Below are 17,933 nucleotides of genomic sequence, written 5' to 3'. Positions count from 1 at the left end.
TTTTTGAAACGGATAAAACGGCTTTTGGCACGATAGAGCTTTTCGAAAATGAGCTTTCAAAAACTTTTGCCTACACTTCTACAAGAAACTTTTCTGAAATCGTCTTAACGAATGCAAGCATTAGGGATTGAGCTTCTTTCAGAATCTTCCGAAAAAATTTTCAGAATTTAGTTCGAACAATTGTTCACAGTACTTGTTCGGGCCATGTGTAATGGTGATTAATAGGGATGTGGCTGAAAATATTCATACATTTAAATTTTTTCGATAACGACCCCCAAATCCAGAACTAGAGGTGGGGCTTTAAGCTTTATATGGCACGTAAGTGACATAACAACAAATTGAATGGTCAAAGAAACTAATCTTTGCAGTTTTTCTCAGTTTCCATGGACAGCATTCTGCTACCGCGGCCCTTGTTTCATCACATCAGGTATTTGTTTCTTTGATTAATTTTGTCCATGTTTCTTGTCGGTTAATATTGAATTGATGGTTCTGTTTCAGGATTCATGGATTTGCCACCCCTTCTCAGAGTGTAGAATTTGGGCTATACAGACAGAGGTGGTTAAGTTCCACCTGCTGGTCTGTTGGATTATCAGGATTTGGAGCTGGAAATCTGTCTGATGATAGTTTTTTGAATGAAAATGAAAATGGTTCTTTGTTAGGTGCATTTGATGAGTCTGGTTCAGCTCCATTTGGGACTCTAGATGCTGAAATTACACCTGAAACTATTGATTTTTTCGTTAGCGATGCAGAGGGTGATCCTGATTGCCCAACTGACGGCTTCTCCTCCATTGAGCAAGCACTCAACACACTACGCCAAGGAAAGGTTGGTACCAGTTATACTTATATTTTAGCACTGACTGAACTGCCAAACCTGTAGAGGAAGACTAAGCATGTATCAGTGGAAAATTTTGTAGTTTGTGATTGTGATTGATGATGAAAACAGAGATGTTGAAGGAAACCTCATCAAGGCAGCATCTCTAGTAAGTCCTCAGGATGTGGCATTTATGATTAAGCATGGCTCAGGAATTGTTTCTGTAGGCATGAAAGAAGAGGATCTTGAGAGACTGAAACTTCCTTTGATGTCACAAGAAACTAAAGGAGAGGACTCTTCTGCGCCAACTTTCACAATCACAGTGGTAAAACTAAAACTTACACCCGCTTTATAAACTTATGTTGTTGCAGGAATTTCTGAACAAACTGTTCAGATTATATGTAATAACTATATGTGCTATTTCAGGATGCAAAATCTGGGACATCTACTGGTGTTTCGGCTTCGGATAGGGCAACAACTGTTGTTGCTCTTTCATCACCAGAGTCTAAGCCAGAAGACTTTAGAAGGCCAGGACATGTGTTTCCACTGAAATATCGTAATGGTGGGATTTTAAGAAGGGCTGGTCACACTGAAGCTTCTGTTGATCTGCTTCTGTTGGCTGGTCTGCGGCCGGTTTCTGTTCTTTCCACCATTGTTGATCCAAATGATGGTTCCATTTCCTCATTGGTTAGTTTAAGGAAGTTGGCATTGGAGCACAGCATTCCAGTTGTCTCAATAACTGATTTGATCAGGTAAGTTGTAGAAAAGAAACGACTCTATGCTGCCTAAAACATATTAATTAGGGAAAGGGGATGAATCTGATCGATGATGTATATCATGCCTGTAGATACCAGCGAAAGAGAGAAAAACTGGTAGAAAGAACAGCCATTTCACGTTTGCCAACTAAATGGGGTTTATTTCAAGCTTACTGCTACCGCTCGAAACTAGATGGAACTGAACATGTAGCTATTGTGAAGGTAATTCAAATCTGCTCCTTATACAAGAACGTTGATTAACTCAGATTTGTCTTTGACTTGCAATTTTTACATGGCAATTATTAGGGAGACATTGGAAACGGGCAAGATGTTCTTGTAAGAGTTCATTCAGAATGCCTAACTGGAGATATATTTGGGTCAGCTAGGTGTGACTGTGGCAATCAGTTGGATTTGGCAATGCAGTTAATAGAACAAGCTGGTAAAGGAGTTGTTGTTTACCTTCGAGGTCACGAAGGACGTGGAATCGGCCTAGGCCACAAACTTCGAGCCTATAATTTGCAGGATCAAGGCCACGACACCGTTCAAGCGAATATAGAACTTGGTTTAGCCGTTGATGCTCGGGAATATGGCATTGGTGCCCAGGTCAGCAAGACAATTCAATCTCTTTATTTTTTTTTAGGAAAAATCTCTTTGATTCATAAACATAATGAATTTCAATGGTGGCAGATCCTAAGAGATTTAGGGGTTCGAACAATGAGGCTAATGACAAACAATCCAGCCAAGTTCATCGGTTTAAAGGGCTACGGCCTGGCAGTGATCAGCAGAGTTCCTGTCTTGACGCCCATTACAGAGGAAAATCAAAGGTACCTGGAAACAAAACGTACCAAGATGGGTCATATTTATGGCTCCGATATAAGTGGACCACTGTCCGGGTTCTTCAGATCAACCATAAACAACAAAGATTCACCAGAGGATGAACTAAAGAAGGAATAATTTATGGTATTTTAAAGTTCATTCTATTGATTTTGATGATTATTTCAACTTGATTGTATTTGTTGTAACTTGTAAGTAATTGCACAAACAATTCATTCTGTGGTTGGAACACATGATATAATAAAAAGCAAAATAGGTAACAGAGTAAAAAAAAAACCTCGGCCTTGTGATTTTTTTTAATTATATTTTAATTTTGAAATAACCAACACCCGTGAGGAAATGTGCTTTTATTTTCAGCTTATTGTAATAGGTGATGTTATAAGATTGGAAATTTAACTCAAAACAATAATATTATATATATAAACAATGGTATCTGATCATATAATCTAATATTATTTTATTTTTAATTTGTAATTAATTATATAATAATATATTATTATTTATATATAAAATTATACATAAAAATTATATATATAAAATTACTCAATTTTGTAAAAATGGATAAATAACCCGTTAAGATTACTAAATATTACTAAATTGCCCTTTACTCATCTAATTCAATTATTGAAGTACTGTCATCAAAACTTGTGCATAAACTACATCCACTACTCTCCAAACAACTTTTCAGCACCAAGACACAACTAGTAGACGTAGAACATTCGGCTCTGATTGAAATAGATGAGTAAAGGACAATTTAGTAATATTTAAGAATTTTAGTGGGATATTTATTACTGACCAAGATTTTTTTTTTTTAAAAGTAACTTTTATTTTTACTCCCCATGTTTTAGTCTAAAAGCACTTCACAATTTTTAAAAGTAGAAATAACTTTTTTTTTACCTTAAAATTAATACTGTTAATAATAACAATAAAAATTTGACAGTGTAAACATAAAATAGTAAAAATAATTCGTTTTATAAATGGATATTTACGAACAACCCACCAATTTGGTCCTATCTAGACGAAGAGTTTGGCCCAATGTGGACCAAACACATACCTCCACTTCTAAATTGACCTTAAAATTTAGTAGCCTCTCTCTTTATACACCATGTTGGCTCTCCATTTCCCCAGCCCCAAGTAGGCCGGCTGTTCTACTTCTACTTCTCATCCACGGGTGTCTCTCTAAGTCTATTTCTCTGCTTATCTAATTAACAGCATCCACTGTGGGAGAGTATTCACTGAATGCTCTATTGTTCACGTGTTTGTTTTAGGGTTTAGGCGAGGCAGCTTCTTCTTCAGCGACCAATGGCTCCTCCTAAGGGTATACTGTTCTCCATTCGTGTTATCTTACTGCTTTTAAGCTCTGATGAACTTTGCACACATTTTTAATCTTTGTAATATTTTGTATTTGTCTGTGCATTCTGTTTCTGATTCTTTTCTTACCTTCTATATTTCGTTGCTGAAAAAAAATGAAATTACTCTGAACATGTGTGAATGATTATCGCAACATTTTTCAATGGGAGGCAGAATGGTAAAGTTGTTTTCTCGGAGATAGAGGATGAAGTTGGCATTCCAGTGGATCATAATGTAAACTAGCTATAATTAGAGAAGCCAAATTTGATATCAATGTACAAAGAAGCAAAATCCGATGTAGCCTATGAAAAAATAAAGTATTATAATCGTAGATTAACAACTTAGTTTTTGGAATATGTAATGTATTTTAATCCGTGTATCTCACTGGTAGCTCACTGGTCATAGTGAAACAATGCTCATATGGTAGCTCACTGGTCTAATGTTCATTGTGTAGTCTAGGCTTTAGTCAAACTTGTTGTGTGGCAAATGCGTCAGTTGTAGATGTATTAAGTTTTGAGGTAGGTTTATTCCTAAAATTGTTTGCTTAGGGGCAGACCAGGGATTCACATTTGAAGGGGCATGGTGTGGGAAGGAATAATCAGGATGGGAAAATGTTAATTAATTAAAGCAAGTTAGAACATATCCTACTGCTAGTAACTCTCTTATTACATATTGATGGTTCTTAGAAGAATAATCAGTTGACCATAGCAATAAATAATGTATTAGAAGTACTTAGTTCTTCCAATCTTTGGAGAGTGGTTAAAACTTTTTTCTGCTGTTATGTTGTAATGAGAAGTGCTGAAGTATTAGCTTGACTTGTTACATGACTAGTCATTATATTGTTATCAATGATTTCAAGATAGTTTATTTCGTCAAGAATTAAAGCATTGGGTATTTCTTCAAATTCTGTCAGTTTAAAATAAGGATAAAATTGAGGTGTGCATATATTAAACATTAGATTGGTCTGCATCCTGTGTAGGTGATACAAAAAGGCTGATCCAAAGGCACAGGCCTTGAAGGCTGCGAAGGCTGTGAAGTCTGGACCAACCTTTAAGAAGAAGGCCAAGAAGATCTGAACATCTGTTACATTTCACCGCCGAAGACATTGAAGAAGGACAGGAACCCCAAGTACCGTCGCATCAGTGCTCCACCAAGGAATAAGCTCGATCATTATCAAATTCTCAAGTATCCCCTCACTACTGAGTCTGCCATGAAGAAGATTGAAGATGACAATACTTTGCTTTTCATTGTTGACATTCGTGCTGACAAAAAGCAGATAAAGGATGCAGTCAAAAAGATGTATGATATTCAGGCAAAGAAAGTGAATACCTTGATCAGGTGAGCCACTTACATTTGTTTCATCATTGTATTCCTCCTGTAAACCCTTTTTACTTCCTGACCACTGTAGGTTATTCACTATAAAAAGCATGTTACCATCCAACCACTGGTTATGTTTCTGTTTATTAATTATTTATGAATGACTATAATATTCTTTTTTGCTTTGGAAGGTATCCTAGAGGCAGGATTGATATATGTCAAGTAATAAGCATGTAGTCTAAGCAGATAGGGAACTTGAATAAAACTTTTCTTCTAGTATTACTTAGGTTGTTCATGTCTCAAGAATAAAGCTGACATGTTTCAGTCACTGTCAGATTGCTCTTACCAAGATGTTTGACATAGATGTGCCTGACCAATTGTCCGTCAGTCCCGCTTGGTCCAATCCTTGTTCACTCTAAGTCATGAAGATTTTTGGTGGTTAGACATTCTGAGGAGTTTTCTGTGGTGATAAACTAACTCTAAGTTGCCAGATTGAGTAGTTGGGAGTAGCCTTCTTGCTAGAAAAGTGACCATGTGTTATACTTGTCTGTGAAGTCTTATTTTCATGATTCTTCATATTTTTTTTTGTTTTTGCATTGAGTTTTTTTGGTAACCTCTTTCCTTGTTATCCTGCACAATTTTGAGCTCACTTTTTTGGACATGGTTATCTTATATATTATTGATGTTTGGAGATCATTTTTATCAGAGAATGAAAAGAAATCTTGATAGTTTTTTTATTTATATACAATTTTTTGGTGGTTGGGCTTTTACATAGGTATTAGGGCTGGATTCAATCCCAGGTATTGGAGCTCGCATTGCAGCTCAAATCAAACAACTCAAATTAGAGCTCAAGTAGAATTAAGCTTGAGCCAAGGATTGAGTTCGTTTTCATAAGCGAGTCAGGTTCTATCTCACTTGGATCGAGCCCAAAATCAATTTGCTTTTGAGCTTCAAATTTACAAATCGAGCCAAGTTTGAGCCTCGATTTATTTAGCACTTTGATCATGTGCTTATTCTTGTCCAAGCTTGACCCGGATATAATACAGAGCAAATAAACAGCTAAATCAGATGTTTGTCATATGATGTTTTGTCATGAATTTTATTACATTGCCATATACTTTTTATATTAAATTCTAGTGGGATATAGTTGCTTATATTTTTTTCTATATTTCATGACCAATCCTTGTGAATTTAATTATTGTGATGCAGGCCTGATGGTACAAATTATTGTGAATTTATATCTTTTCAGATAGTGTTTTTAACAGATTTTGGGACATGAGTTCCAATTTTAATTTACTTATTTTTGGAATTTGTTGATGGTGATGAACAGCCTGAACTTTATTCAAATGTGTTGATGAAATCACTTGATCGCTAACCTGTTTATGGGGGTTTAACATTGCTCTGCTAAGTATATAATGTTTTGGTTTTTAGAACTTAACCATGTTAATTATAATTTAAGCACATTGTCAAATTGGAGAAGTTGGTATATCCAAAGAGTTTCGTCGTGGTTGGTGAGCTTTATATCATTTCAGATATAAAGTAGAGAGGATTTTGAAAGCTCTCTGTCGACTGCATGTAGTGTTGTCGGTCGAAAGTCTACACATTATAATAAATAACAGTCAAATTCTCATCTCTAGGTGTGTTTTTTTAATTTAATCTGTATGATATCATAATAGCAAGCAGAATGAGAAGATATGTTATGTTTAAGCTTATTGATTATTTCTTTTCAAACGTTAATCCGACGGTTACTTTTTTATTTCCCTAACCACCCACCGCCTTTATGATTATTTTCAAAGCCAAGGTTGTCAGGTTGACCGTAGTCCCACATCGTTAGATTGTAAGGAAATCTAAACATATAAATAAGGTGAACAGATGGCAATCAGCAGCTGCACAAGTGGATGTGAGTGGGTTTTGATTCAGGTTTATTGAATTAGCCCAGGAAAGTCCCCGGGCCTTTTCCTGCAGAGATGCAGTCTCGAAAACGAGGAATCTATGAAAGAAGTTCTCTCACGAAAATGAGCGGCTGAGACACGTGGAGCCGTTGAATTTCTTTCATGGGTACTTGGCCGATAACACAGTTATTCACATGGTTATTCGTCAACCAACTGAACGGGGCTTACCAGCTTGTGGCCATTTTTTTTAATTTATTTTTCATTATATCTTCGAATTCGAAACACTCTAGCAAAATTGCATATAATTTTCAGGGGGAAGAATTTTCCAAGTGCATTAGAATTTGATGAAAAGAAATCAGCTGTTACTTTTTGATTCATATCTAAGTCATCAGGTTGTGTAGCACTGCAGTCCGCAGAATTTGATAATGTCTTGCTCTTTAACGAAAAAAATCTTCTCTCCTTAAACTCTCTAGTAATGTACACAGGGAAACCCTAAAATGAGCGGCTGAGACACGTGGAGCCGTTGAATTTCTTTCATGGGTACTTGGCCGATAACACAGTTATTCACATGGTTATTCGTCAACCAACTGAACGGGGCTTACCAGCTTGTGGCCATTTTTTTTAATTTATTTTTCATTATATCTTCGAATTCGAAACACTCTAGCAAAATTGCATATAATTTTCAGGGGGAAGAATTTTCCAAGTGCATTAGAATTTGATGAAAAGAAATCAGCTGTTACTTTTTGATTCATATCTAAGTCATCAGGTTGTGTAGCACTGCAGTCCGCAGAATTTGATAATGTCTTGCTCTTTAACGAAAAAAATCTTCTCTCCTTAAACTCTCTAGTAATGTACACAGGGAAACTGAACGTTCTAGTGGGATATTGAGATCAAATACTTGTGAACTGCAGAGCGGGCAATTTGGGTGAGATTGAAACCAAGTGTCAATGCAAGAAATATGAAATGCATGACTACACTTTGGCAGATGTTTTAGCCATTCCCCTTCTTCAAATTCACCCAAACAAACTCCACATTCAGAGTTGCTAGCTTGCAATAAATCTTCTTTATTGTTCTTCTTAAACTGGGTGATGAGAATAGTGTATGACGGATGATTTCAGCCCATGACTCTGAAATTGCAGAGAAAGATCATCAAAGCTGGCCTCGTTTAGTATCTGTCTTTGATCCGGGTTTCCCCTATTAAATGCACAGCAGCAGAGAAGTTTCTTTAAGATATTGTAATAACTAAACAAGAGGAAGATGGAACAAGTAAGAGCAACCAGGGAAATCACCATTCGATGGGCTTGAAGGCATATTAGGCTCAAGTTTTCAGAAAGCATTTCCATGGAGTTTGATTTTTTGCATATATTATCCCAAATTCTCATTTCTGCTAACAGCTTCTAGGAATGTCAGAAATATTGAGATGTCAAAGAAATATTTAATTTAATTTAATTTGGTGATAAAATTAAAGAAACCTTAGTTAATCAGCTGAACAATGGAGATAATACCAAAGTAGTTGTTATGCAAGTGTCAATTGTTGTCTCTGCAATTTTGACACTGCCTCTATCCTGTGTAATACCAATTCAATATTTTAGCAGTAAAATCCACAATTTTCCTGAGTTCGCCATAAAATTCTAATGAGCTGACTAAAAGATTTTGTTTGCATTCCATGCGAATTCTCCCATGAGATGTGATATTGGAGCTGTCAAAATAACGCCCAGCGAAGTTGAATTTTTGTTTAGAGTCATGTGGGCATATCTCAATCAATAAACCTGTTTGTTCATCAGACCAAATACTGTAACACAAATAAAACTGCACTATTCCTTGAGAAAATAATTCAATTGTTGGGCTGCTCGCTGCAGAGTTGCAAACTTGTACGTTTTGTTCCCACAATAAAAAACTAGCATACAAACAAATAAAACATCTAAATCATAATCTTGGAACCAAATCAAAACTTATTAGAATCTGGGATAGATTAATGAAGCTGGGAAATCAGCTATTCTTGTGCAATATCACCTAACTAGTCTTGGAATGAAAGTAACAGCTTATATCTTAGCTCCACCCCAGGTCCAGCTAGGCCTAATTAAACAAACTTCATTTTCCTATTGTTTTCCTGAGCCTATGATCAAAATCTTCAGTTAGATATGGTTAAAAGCCCCCGATTGCCTTGCAGAAGTTGATGTTTTCACTAGGTTTGGCTTGTTAGGAAATCAGTTGAGCTACTTTCTCAGTAGGCCCCTGATCTAGGATGCTTTAGAGCAAAATGCCAAATAATATGGTATATCAACGAACAGGCGGTTTGAAAGTGTTTAAATAATGAAAGCTTGATTGCAGTCAGTCTCAGTACTGTTGGTGATTATTCAATTTACATAGTACTTATTCAAATCCATTGTTGTAAAGATGCGGTATCTTTTGCACCAAGTAAGAAAAAATTCCATCACTTTTATAATACAAACACCACTGGTGACTGGTGTAACATCTAAATGTCCAAGAAACCATGAAAAAATTAAGTTAAAACTCTATGTTATTTCAAACCCAGAAATATATCACATTTACACCATCAACAACTAATTTTTACAAGACTGAAACAAAATCTTCAGTCTCAATATTGAAACCTTTGCCGCTTGCTAGGTGGGATTTGGTTGTTTATGATAGCACCTGCAGTTAAGAGTACCTCATTACTCTGGACAGCAGCAGCAGCAGGACATGTTGAAAAGTTTAAAATGGATGTAGAACACATTTGAGGAGAGGCGCAAGGCATTTGAAGGTAGGATGATGATGAATTCAGCGACCTTTCAGCAACACAGCCTAATTTAGCACCTGGTTTCTGATTAATACTCATAGTTTCAGAAGCTCTTATGGAAAAAGGTGGGATTTTGAAAGGTTGCAAAGGAGGAGGATTTCTCCATCTCGGCAATGGGCCAGCAACCAGCAGGGTCTGCAGAAGGGGGCCTGCTTCCATCACAGATTGCAATAGTTTCCCTTTCTGAGGCAGAGTTTTTCCCTTAACCAGACTGTCAAGAAGCACACTAGCCGGATCAATTTTGGTCACTACTGAAGAGACTACTCCTGTTGGGATAGGGCCATTGTAGTCATCAACAAAAGGCTGGTTAACAAAATTCAGGTTTCTTGAATCAGCCATGTTAATGTTGGAGAAATCAGGGGAGGAAACAGTGTCAAAAATGGAATTAACAGGAGATGACCCATGTGACTGTGGATTATATGTATCAGAGTGACTATTAGATTCAGTAATGCTTGAATTTGCTTTTGTTGGCACAACTACAAGAGGACTTTCATGTGGGAGATGGCTAAGTATATTGGGGTGAAATTCAGTTGGGCTTGAAGACATGAATTTATTCAGTAGTTTTTGCATTTGATCTTTAGCTTCATCTCTTTCCTGATATGCAACCTTAAGAAGATTGAGCAAATGCTTGACCTCCTCTTTGTACTTCCTCGCTTCCATTTTCACAGTCTCCAGTTCAGTTGTGGTGTACAGAAGCTTGTGATTCAGTTCATCTAATTTCTGTCAACACAAATCAGGCTGGTTAGTTTCATAAAGTGCAAATTAAAAGAAAGAATACATTACCAAAACAGATTAAACTCCATGAAAACAAAAACATACAAACCCGGGTTCTTAAAAATCATAGATCATAAATGGTAGGAAGATAGATTCTAAATAAAAGGAGAATTTTTTTCAAAAGTTGGGAGAAATTATGTAATCAAAACTTAGGCCCAGTTACTTACCAACATCTACAAGTCAAAGAATTGTTTTCAAATTACATATAATTATAGCAATAATGAAAGAAGATGGAATTCACATGAACACAGCATTATACACTAGTAAGGACATACCCAAATGTTATGAATCCCAGATTCAAATATTACATGTTCTGTTCAAAACAAATGCACTTTCATACCAGACAGAATTACAGTAAATGTCCTGTAAATATTTTCTTATTAATATATTAATCACAAGAGAAAACATTGCCTTTAGATGTTACAGCTTCATGCCAAAAGCCATACAAAGAAAAATGAACGACTTGGATTGTAGAAAAGAACGAAAGAAAAAAATATACATTTCATGCTATTATACTGAGTAATTTTCAAAAAAAAAACTTTGGAGTCAATCGCCATCTCTATCATAGAATACTGTGCTTGGGAAGTATGCAAAACAGACAAAATTTTGCTTCATTTCTCCGGAAAAAATTTGCTCATTTGAAGAGAACACAGTTTCAAATTATGAAAAAGAATGAATACATTGAACCGGGGAACAATGGATCATCTCAGCTTCGCATGACAGCCAAAGGTCATATATAACAAGAATAAACTGGAAACATTTAATAAGCAGAAAAAAACTGCACAATTTTAGTGAAAAACAAAACAAAACCAAGCCCAGAAGAAGAAATGAATTGAAAGGGCTACGAGTGAGACAAAAAAGAGGGATGAAGAAACAACCCACCGCTTGATAACTCCATAAAGAACCCAACTCATCCATGGTTAAGAAACAGAGAAAAACAGGGAGGGAGAAGGAAAGAGAAGAAAACCAAAAGTAGTGGGGGGGGGAGGGCAGAGAAAGATGACTTAAGAGTGATTTTATAGAGCAATGAGAAACAAATAAGACAAAGAGAAGGAAAGTGAGAGAGAGAGAGAGAGGCTCTTGTATTGTATAGAAAAAGAGCCTTTATCATGGAAAGAAAATTAAAACCAAAAAACCTTCCAATTACAAGAGCTTAAAGATTCCATATTTTTTACTTATCTCTCTGTTGCAATATTAAATCGTCACCCTTTATTTCAGGACTCCTGTCTCTATTTCAAATTAATTTTCAAATAATATATATTTGTTTTCTGGATGGTCAATCATTAAATCCAGTTAGATTTTCCTTATATATTCCATTCCCTCCTAAAACTGCTGTTTTCCATAATCACAGCTTTACGCGGTTTTGGGTTTACATAAGCCAATTATCTATCCATAAATACCCTTGGTTCCAAGAAAATATTCCCTCCACTGCCCCCAAACACAACATTTCCATTTAAACATTTCCCACATTATTATAATGGTCAAATGACAATTCCCATTCGAACCCGATGAAACGGTAATATTTTTTTATTTTTCAAGTTTGAAAATTTTATTTTTTCACTTTTTACCATCAGTTAGGTTAAATAGTAAAAAAGATATCAAGAAACAAATTTTTATTTAATTTAGGGTATTTTTATAAAAATTTAATAGTTTTATTCTCCAAAATTTAACATCAATTCGGAAACTTAAAAACCTGACACAATCAAATATTTTACAAATGGTAAATTTATTTTTTATTTTATTACCTATGTAAAAACCCTATAATTAGGTTGAATTGATTATGTATATATATGGACTTTTATATTTCAGCCTCACCTCACAAACGTGTTCCCAAGTCCATGTGAGTTGTCTCCTCAAGAAGAAAGAACATTTCATAAACTAAAGATGAAAGAAGAGACAAAGAAACTCTAAAGATGATAAATTTTAGGTTTGGGATTATTCTTTTATATGAAAGATGGACCCATTTTCTTATATTATCTTCCTAGGGATGTCCTAGATTGCCTTACAATGAACTGCCCGATGAAACTGAACTCAACTATATAATAGTTGACTTATCATGTTACATATTCTTATTCTTTTTTATATACTTTATAATAAATATTCATGGCCGTATAGCCTGTTTAGCCATTATGTATATACCATATTTGTATTTTACGGCTACTATTACTATGATTAGATTCGAATTGCGTTAAATTCAAATTCATCTGAGCTTGTTTTAATAAAGTCAAGCTCCCTTCAAATGTATTCAAACTCAACTCGTTTGAGAAAAAATAAATTTTAATCAAACTTTGAACTTGGATCAATACTAAAATGATATTATTTCAATGTGTATTGGTCAAAAGATATAATTTTAATCGATTCATATTGGATTTTTAAAGCTTGCAAGCTTCATGCGTTGAACATCTCTAAAACTTGAGCTTAAAAATATTAAACTTTCAGACTCAAACTTAAACTTATTTAAGTCAAATTCATTCAAACTGAGTTGGAGCTTAAACTTAAATAAATTCAATTTGAATTCAACTCTAACTATTGTATATACAAAAGAGTTATAACTTTTACAATAAAATTATATATATTTATAATTAATATTAATTTAAATATCAATAATAATATATTATATATAATTAAATTATTTTAAATTAAAGATAAATTACTTGAATAATATTTGCTAAACCGATAAATTACTTGTTAAGATTTCTAAACTATCACCGAATTTATGCTGGGTGAGAGAATTAAGCATTGGATAATGCCAATTGACTCTGCTCAAATCAAGGTGAAATATCATTTTTCATCATAATTCTCGTATATTTTCCTTTCCTTTCCTTTCTTTCCAAAATAAAACTTCTACTAAGATGTTACCCAAAATATATTCCAGTGATTGCCAAGTTTTATCGTTTATTTTTATTATATAGTTTAAAAATAAAAATCTATTTGAAACATTAAGAAAATTTGAATTTGAAAGTATTCTATTCCAAATACAGGATTCCAAATATTCGTCTAAATTTCATTTTCATCCAAAAAAAGCCAAAAAATAAATTAGTTATTTTTCATTTTCACATGGCTCAATAGTCAAGCCCTTTGTCTCACAACAAATATTCATATGCTCAATAGCTTTCAACAGTATCCTATACCTCATCTCTTACTTACACAGTACATGTACATAAATTATATATAGATGAGAAATTTTATTTTAATCAGGTCATATTAAAATTTTATTTTAATATATTAAATAACCTTATAATTATTATAGTAAATAAATTACAATTTTAATTTTAAAATATTATCATAATATATTTGAGCGCATTACCCTCATATACCTTTCATCTCTTCATGTACGTCTCCAGCTGCAAAGCAATTTATATTATAAATCCAGAAACCTCGTTCTGACAGAGACAATGAACATGGATGAGGAATTATGCTATGCCCCACCAACCCCTTATCTTTCCAACAAGCGGTTTCGGCACTCTTTCACAATTTCTTAATCCCATCTTATATTTTAATCCATCAAACTAATCTTACATAAATCTTGTTTCATGAACATAATTATACTACTTTCAATGCTGATCGTTAGATCAATTAATTATGATCCTGGATTATGTCATTATCTTAATCCAACTGTCATGATTGAAGTAGCATGCACCGATTGTACTACGACTTCAAGTATGGGAACAGCTTTGTTCTATATTATACAAATTAGATTTGTATAATATATTTTTTATATATATTCTATTACGGTGACTTGATATTTTAATTATTGGGTTCCACACTTAACTAGAAAACAGACAAAGCCGCTAAATTTTATAAGGGCCTGCTTTAGGACAAAGTGTAGATTAAAATAAGTTAATTAGGCAGGGCTCTTAATACAATGTATCTACGGACGTATTATTATTATTTAATTTTTTGTGTTATTAGACTAATGCTTTTTTTTATTTTTTTTTAATGTTCGTTGTATTATCTGGTTACCCTTGTCTAACTTTACTTGGGATAACCAAAACTTAATCAAAGTAACTTTGGATGAACATTTACTTTATATACAAAGATTGAACCTAACTCAGAAGTAATAATTTTATTACATGTGAAGAATGTAATTAATTTTTAGAAGGCAGAATGACAATGTACACCCAAACTTTGGTTAAAATACTATTTCTCATCCTTTAAGTTTGAAATTTTAACTTTCTTGCTCATTCATTAAAGCCAAAATTAAGTTTTGACAGTTAAATAGTATATTTGCCAGCCAAAATTGAGTAGAGGATTAAGGTGTGGGAGTAGAGGAGTATGGTGGAGGTGATGAGGTGACAATTGAAGTAGCTGTTAGAGTGGTTAGCGGTGGTAGAGATCCAAGAGTAATGGCTTATGGAGGTGTAATTAGAGTGACAAATGATGGTGTAGTTAGAGTATTGGAAGAGGAGGTGCAAAAATGCATGTGGTAAAGTGACAAAGTGGATGGTGGTAGATCCAAACAAGAAGTGACACATCTAACAAATCCAAATTAAGTTAGCAATAAGTAGGGACATTGAGATCATGACTTTTTAGGGGTGGATCAAGCGTGGATAAAAATTATTGGTTAAAGGTGGACAAAACTTTTATATTTTTTATGGAGTAAACATTCATACGGCTTTAGCAAAGAGAACATTTTTGTCCTTTTCTTTTTTTTTAACCAACTTCATAAAAATTCATAGATTTTACTAATAAATTTAACAAATTACAGGAAAATGGATTTTCTAAACTTAAAATGTTAAAAATGTTGTTTAATCAAAGTTCAGGGGGGACATTGTCATTGGACTAAGTTAAAATATAAGTCTAACCCACCCTTGTGATAACATTTATCCCGAGTTATCCCAATAATACCTCTGGACATTTTTAATTAATAAGTTGAAATGTTGAATATATTTTTCTCATAATTCAGGGTTTGTTTTGGGATAATAAAAGGAATTCAAGCAATAGCCTCTATAACTGTAACTCTATGAGCAAACAAATAGGGGCATTCAAGTAATTAAAATGAATTAAGAAGGAAGAAATAGTTCAGGAAAGGGGAGACCACTACCACTTTTACCTCCTTGGCTTCCTAACGGTAACGGCTTTACCTGTCGACCTAATAATGTAAAATCGTGAAATTTTATTCATTTTTAATTAAATAAAAATCGCATCTCTTCTCATAATTAGACGGTGCCACGTGCCATCCCCCAGTTTCAGAATCTATCTTACTCTAAGCACTTTTCTTCTTCCTTTTTTTTTTTTTTAAATCGTAATTAAAAATAAATTTTTTAAAATGTCTTCATCTCGACGGTGGGGCTTCTAACTACTGTAGCAGTCCAATGGTATCGTCGTGATGTGGAGATGCACATGGCGATTAGGTGGAAGTCATGTGTGGGTAATCCATGTATGGAAAAAACCAAGTGATCAAAGTCACACACGTGCCTTGCATGGCCTCTAGGTGAGCGACACCTGGTACGAGGACCGTGCGGCGTGGCACATGCGATTTCTTATGCTGAGAACTGCTATCTATCCTGTTAGCTATGGTAGGTTGCACGTGCCTCACAATGCTGACAATAACTTCATTGAGGAGCAACGAGAGTTAACACAGTAAAGGAAAGAAGTCTACAGACGGCATTGTTATGTAGCGAACTGTTGTGACAAAGAGTTGAAGCTGATAAGACAGAATTTGGCACTTGGATTGGATTTTATGCTCCAGTCACGTTATGGTTCATTTGATTTTGGCAATACTTTTATCCATGTTCTATGAATCTATTCGTATTTATATACAATGTTTGACAGAATTCTTCTTCATATTGATTTGTTCAGCTGGCTTTTAGATTGTGTGTAATACGAGCTTTGTGATGAGTTGGAAGTGATGCAGCCATTCACGTAGTGTCCAGCTACTAAACAGAACATGAAGTAGAACTGTCAAACTTATTATTCGACCTGTGACCCCATGCCATGGCTTACAGGTTTTGGGTTCAAGATTCATTGAAACAAAAAAAAAAAAAAAAACCAGCCTCAGTGGCTTTTAGTAGTTGTACAGACATGCTGCAACATCGACAGTCCATACGTTTGATCGTTTCATTTTCTAGCAGCAACCGCTGTTTAGTCGTAATGGTCCCAAGATACTTCTTAAAATATCTACCACCCATAGCTATCGAACCCTTTTTTCTTCTGTATCTTGCCAAGATAATTTTGTTCTAAATATGAAAATTAAAGCAGAAAGAAACGACTCAGCTGTTGAAAAGAAGCATACGTGTAAACTCCTTCATAATTTGGCTAGCAATTGGCAACTAGAATCTCTTGACAATAACAATACACCCAATACTCAACTGAAAGGGATAGTCGAAATTGATTTCAGCAAGGGCCATGCATTCACATTCACCTACTAAATGCAATTGTTCAAGTAAATATGCAAAGTAAAACGAAATACCATCATTGCAAAGTTAAATTAGATCCTCTTTGGATTCTCTACTTGATATTCCCATAATATCAAACAGTCCATCGAGCTTCCATTTTCAATACAGATTTGACTAAGCATATTAATGGTTGGTATTCGGTTTGACCGAGCAGCAACAAAATTTCAAGCTCTTGGCAAATACAGAATTAAAGTTAGTCTAAAGTTTGATGGAGTTTCATAATGAGTTTCTTTTTGTTGGAAAAGCATAGAACAAAAAAGCAGTTAAGGCTAATCTGCAATAATGGTTTGGCGTTAAGTAGGTGTTGAGTGCGGCAAAGAATATAAACAAATAATGAAGCTTCGTGTTGTCTCCTGCTTTTCAAGTTTGACTTATATGTGAAAGAGTTATGGTGTCTCTACATAAAAGTAGCCTGTAAAATCAAATGAAATTGAAAATCAAAATCAATGGAAAAAGATATTTTCGCTTGCATGCTTTGTAAATGAGACTCACCCAGAAAGGGAAAAACAAATGAGGGAGGATTTTCTTTTTTATGCAGAAATCTAACTTATGCCTTTCAAACAAATCATTGGTGTTCATGGATTGGTGACATATCTCAAGGACATAAAAATGACTACCATTGGCTAACAACCTCCTATCATGATATAGCATCCATAATGGATCCATATGTACTCTTTAAAGGGACTCTAAATCACAGTGTTGGATGTGATTTACTTTATATATAATTAATCCATAACATTTTAATCATGATTAATAATTAAATAAATTTGTGTTTAATTTATAATTAATAATCTATTTATTCAAATTTTTTAAATGACTTTTAACATGACATCATAACGACTGACCAATAAAAAATTCTTTTAATTTGTCATTAATAATCTTTATTATATGCTTCTTTACTTTTCTTCTCTTTCTCTTTTGCCAGAAATAATCTTTTTTTATAAGATTTAGGGAAAAGATTATAATCTTATGAGTTACATTTAAATTTAAATAATAATTTCT

At 34.2% G+C, this 17,933-nt stretch overlaps 2 protein-coding genes and 1 long non-coding RNA gene across 3 annotated transcripts; 2 read left to right on the top strand and 1 right to left on the bottom strand.

Moving 5' to 3' along the window:
• Positions 1-273: 273 nt before the first annotated feature.
• LOC123209194 (monofunctional riboflavin biosynthesis protein RIBA 3, chloroplastic-like) lies at positions 274-2,681 on the top strand. Its single transcript, XM_044627050.1, has 7 exons — positions 274-427; positions 499-823; positions 915-1,136; positions 1,238-1,563; positions 1,659-1,788; positions 1,873-2,169; positions 2,254-2,681. Exons 1-7 carry the CDS (start codon positions 384-386, stop codon positions 2,518-2,520), a joined length of 1,611 nt encoding a protein of 536 aa, XP_044482985.1. The 5' UTR covers positions 274-383; the 3' UTR covers positions 2,521-2,681.
• Positions 2,682-3,466: 785 nt separating this feature from the next.
• On the top strand, positions 3,467-6,233 carry LOC123209196. Its single transcript, XR_006500996.1, has 3 exons — positions 3,467-3,718; positions 4,730-5,088; positions 5,843-6,233. It is a non-coding gene; the product is annotated as an uncharacterized LOC123209196 (long non-coding RNA).
• Positions 6,234-9,378: 3,145 nt separating this feature from the next.
• LOC123205817 lies at positions 9,379-11,570 on the bottom strand. The gene is made up of 2 exons (XM_044622864.1): positions 11,416-11,570; positions 9,379-10,479 (listed from the first exon to the last, which is right to left on the bottom strand). Exons 1-2 carry the CDS (start codon positions 11,449-11,451, stop codon positions 9,559-9,561), a joined length of 957 nt encoding a protein of 318 aa, XP_044478799.1. The 5' UTR covers positions 11,452-11,570; the 3' UTR covers positions 9,379-9,558.
• Between the last annotated feature and the right edge of the window lie 6,363 nt (positions 11,571-17,933).

Source organism: Mangifera indica, chromosome 2 (genome assembly GCF_011075055.1).
Source record: "Mangifera indica cultivar Alphonso chromosome 2, CATAS_Mindica_2.1, whole genome shotgun sequence".
In the NCBI taxonomy this organism is placed as follows: domain Eukaryota; kingdom Viridiplantae; phylum Streptophyta; class Magnoliopsida; order Sapindales; family Anacardiaceae; genus Mangifera; species Mangifera indica.
Note: the sequence above shows the minus strand (reverse complement) of the source record. Positions and strands in the feature narration are given on the sequence as shown.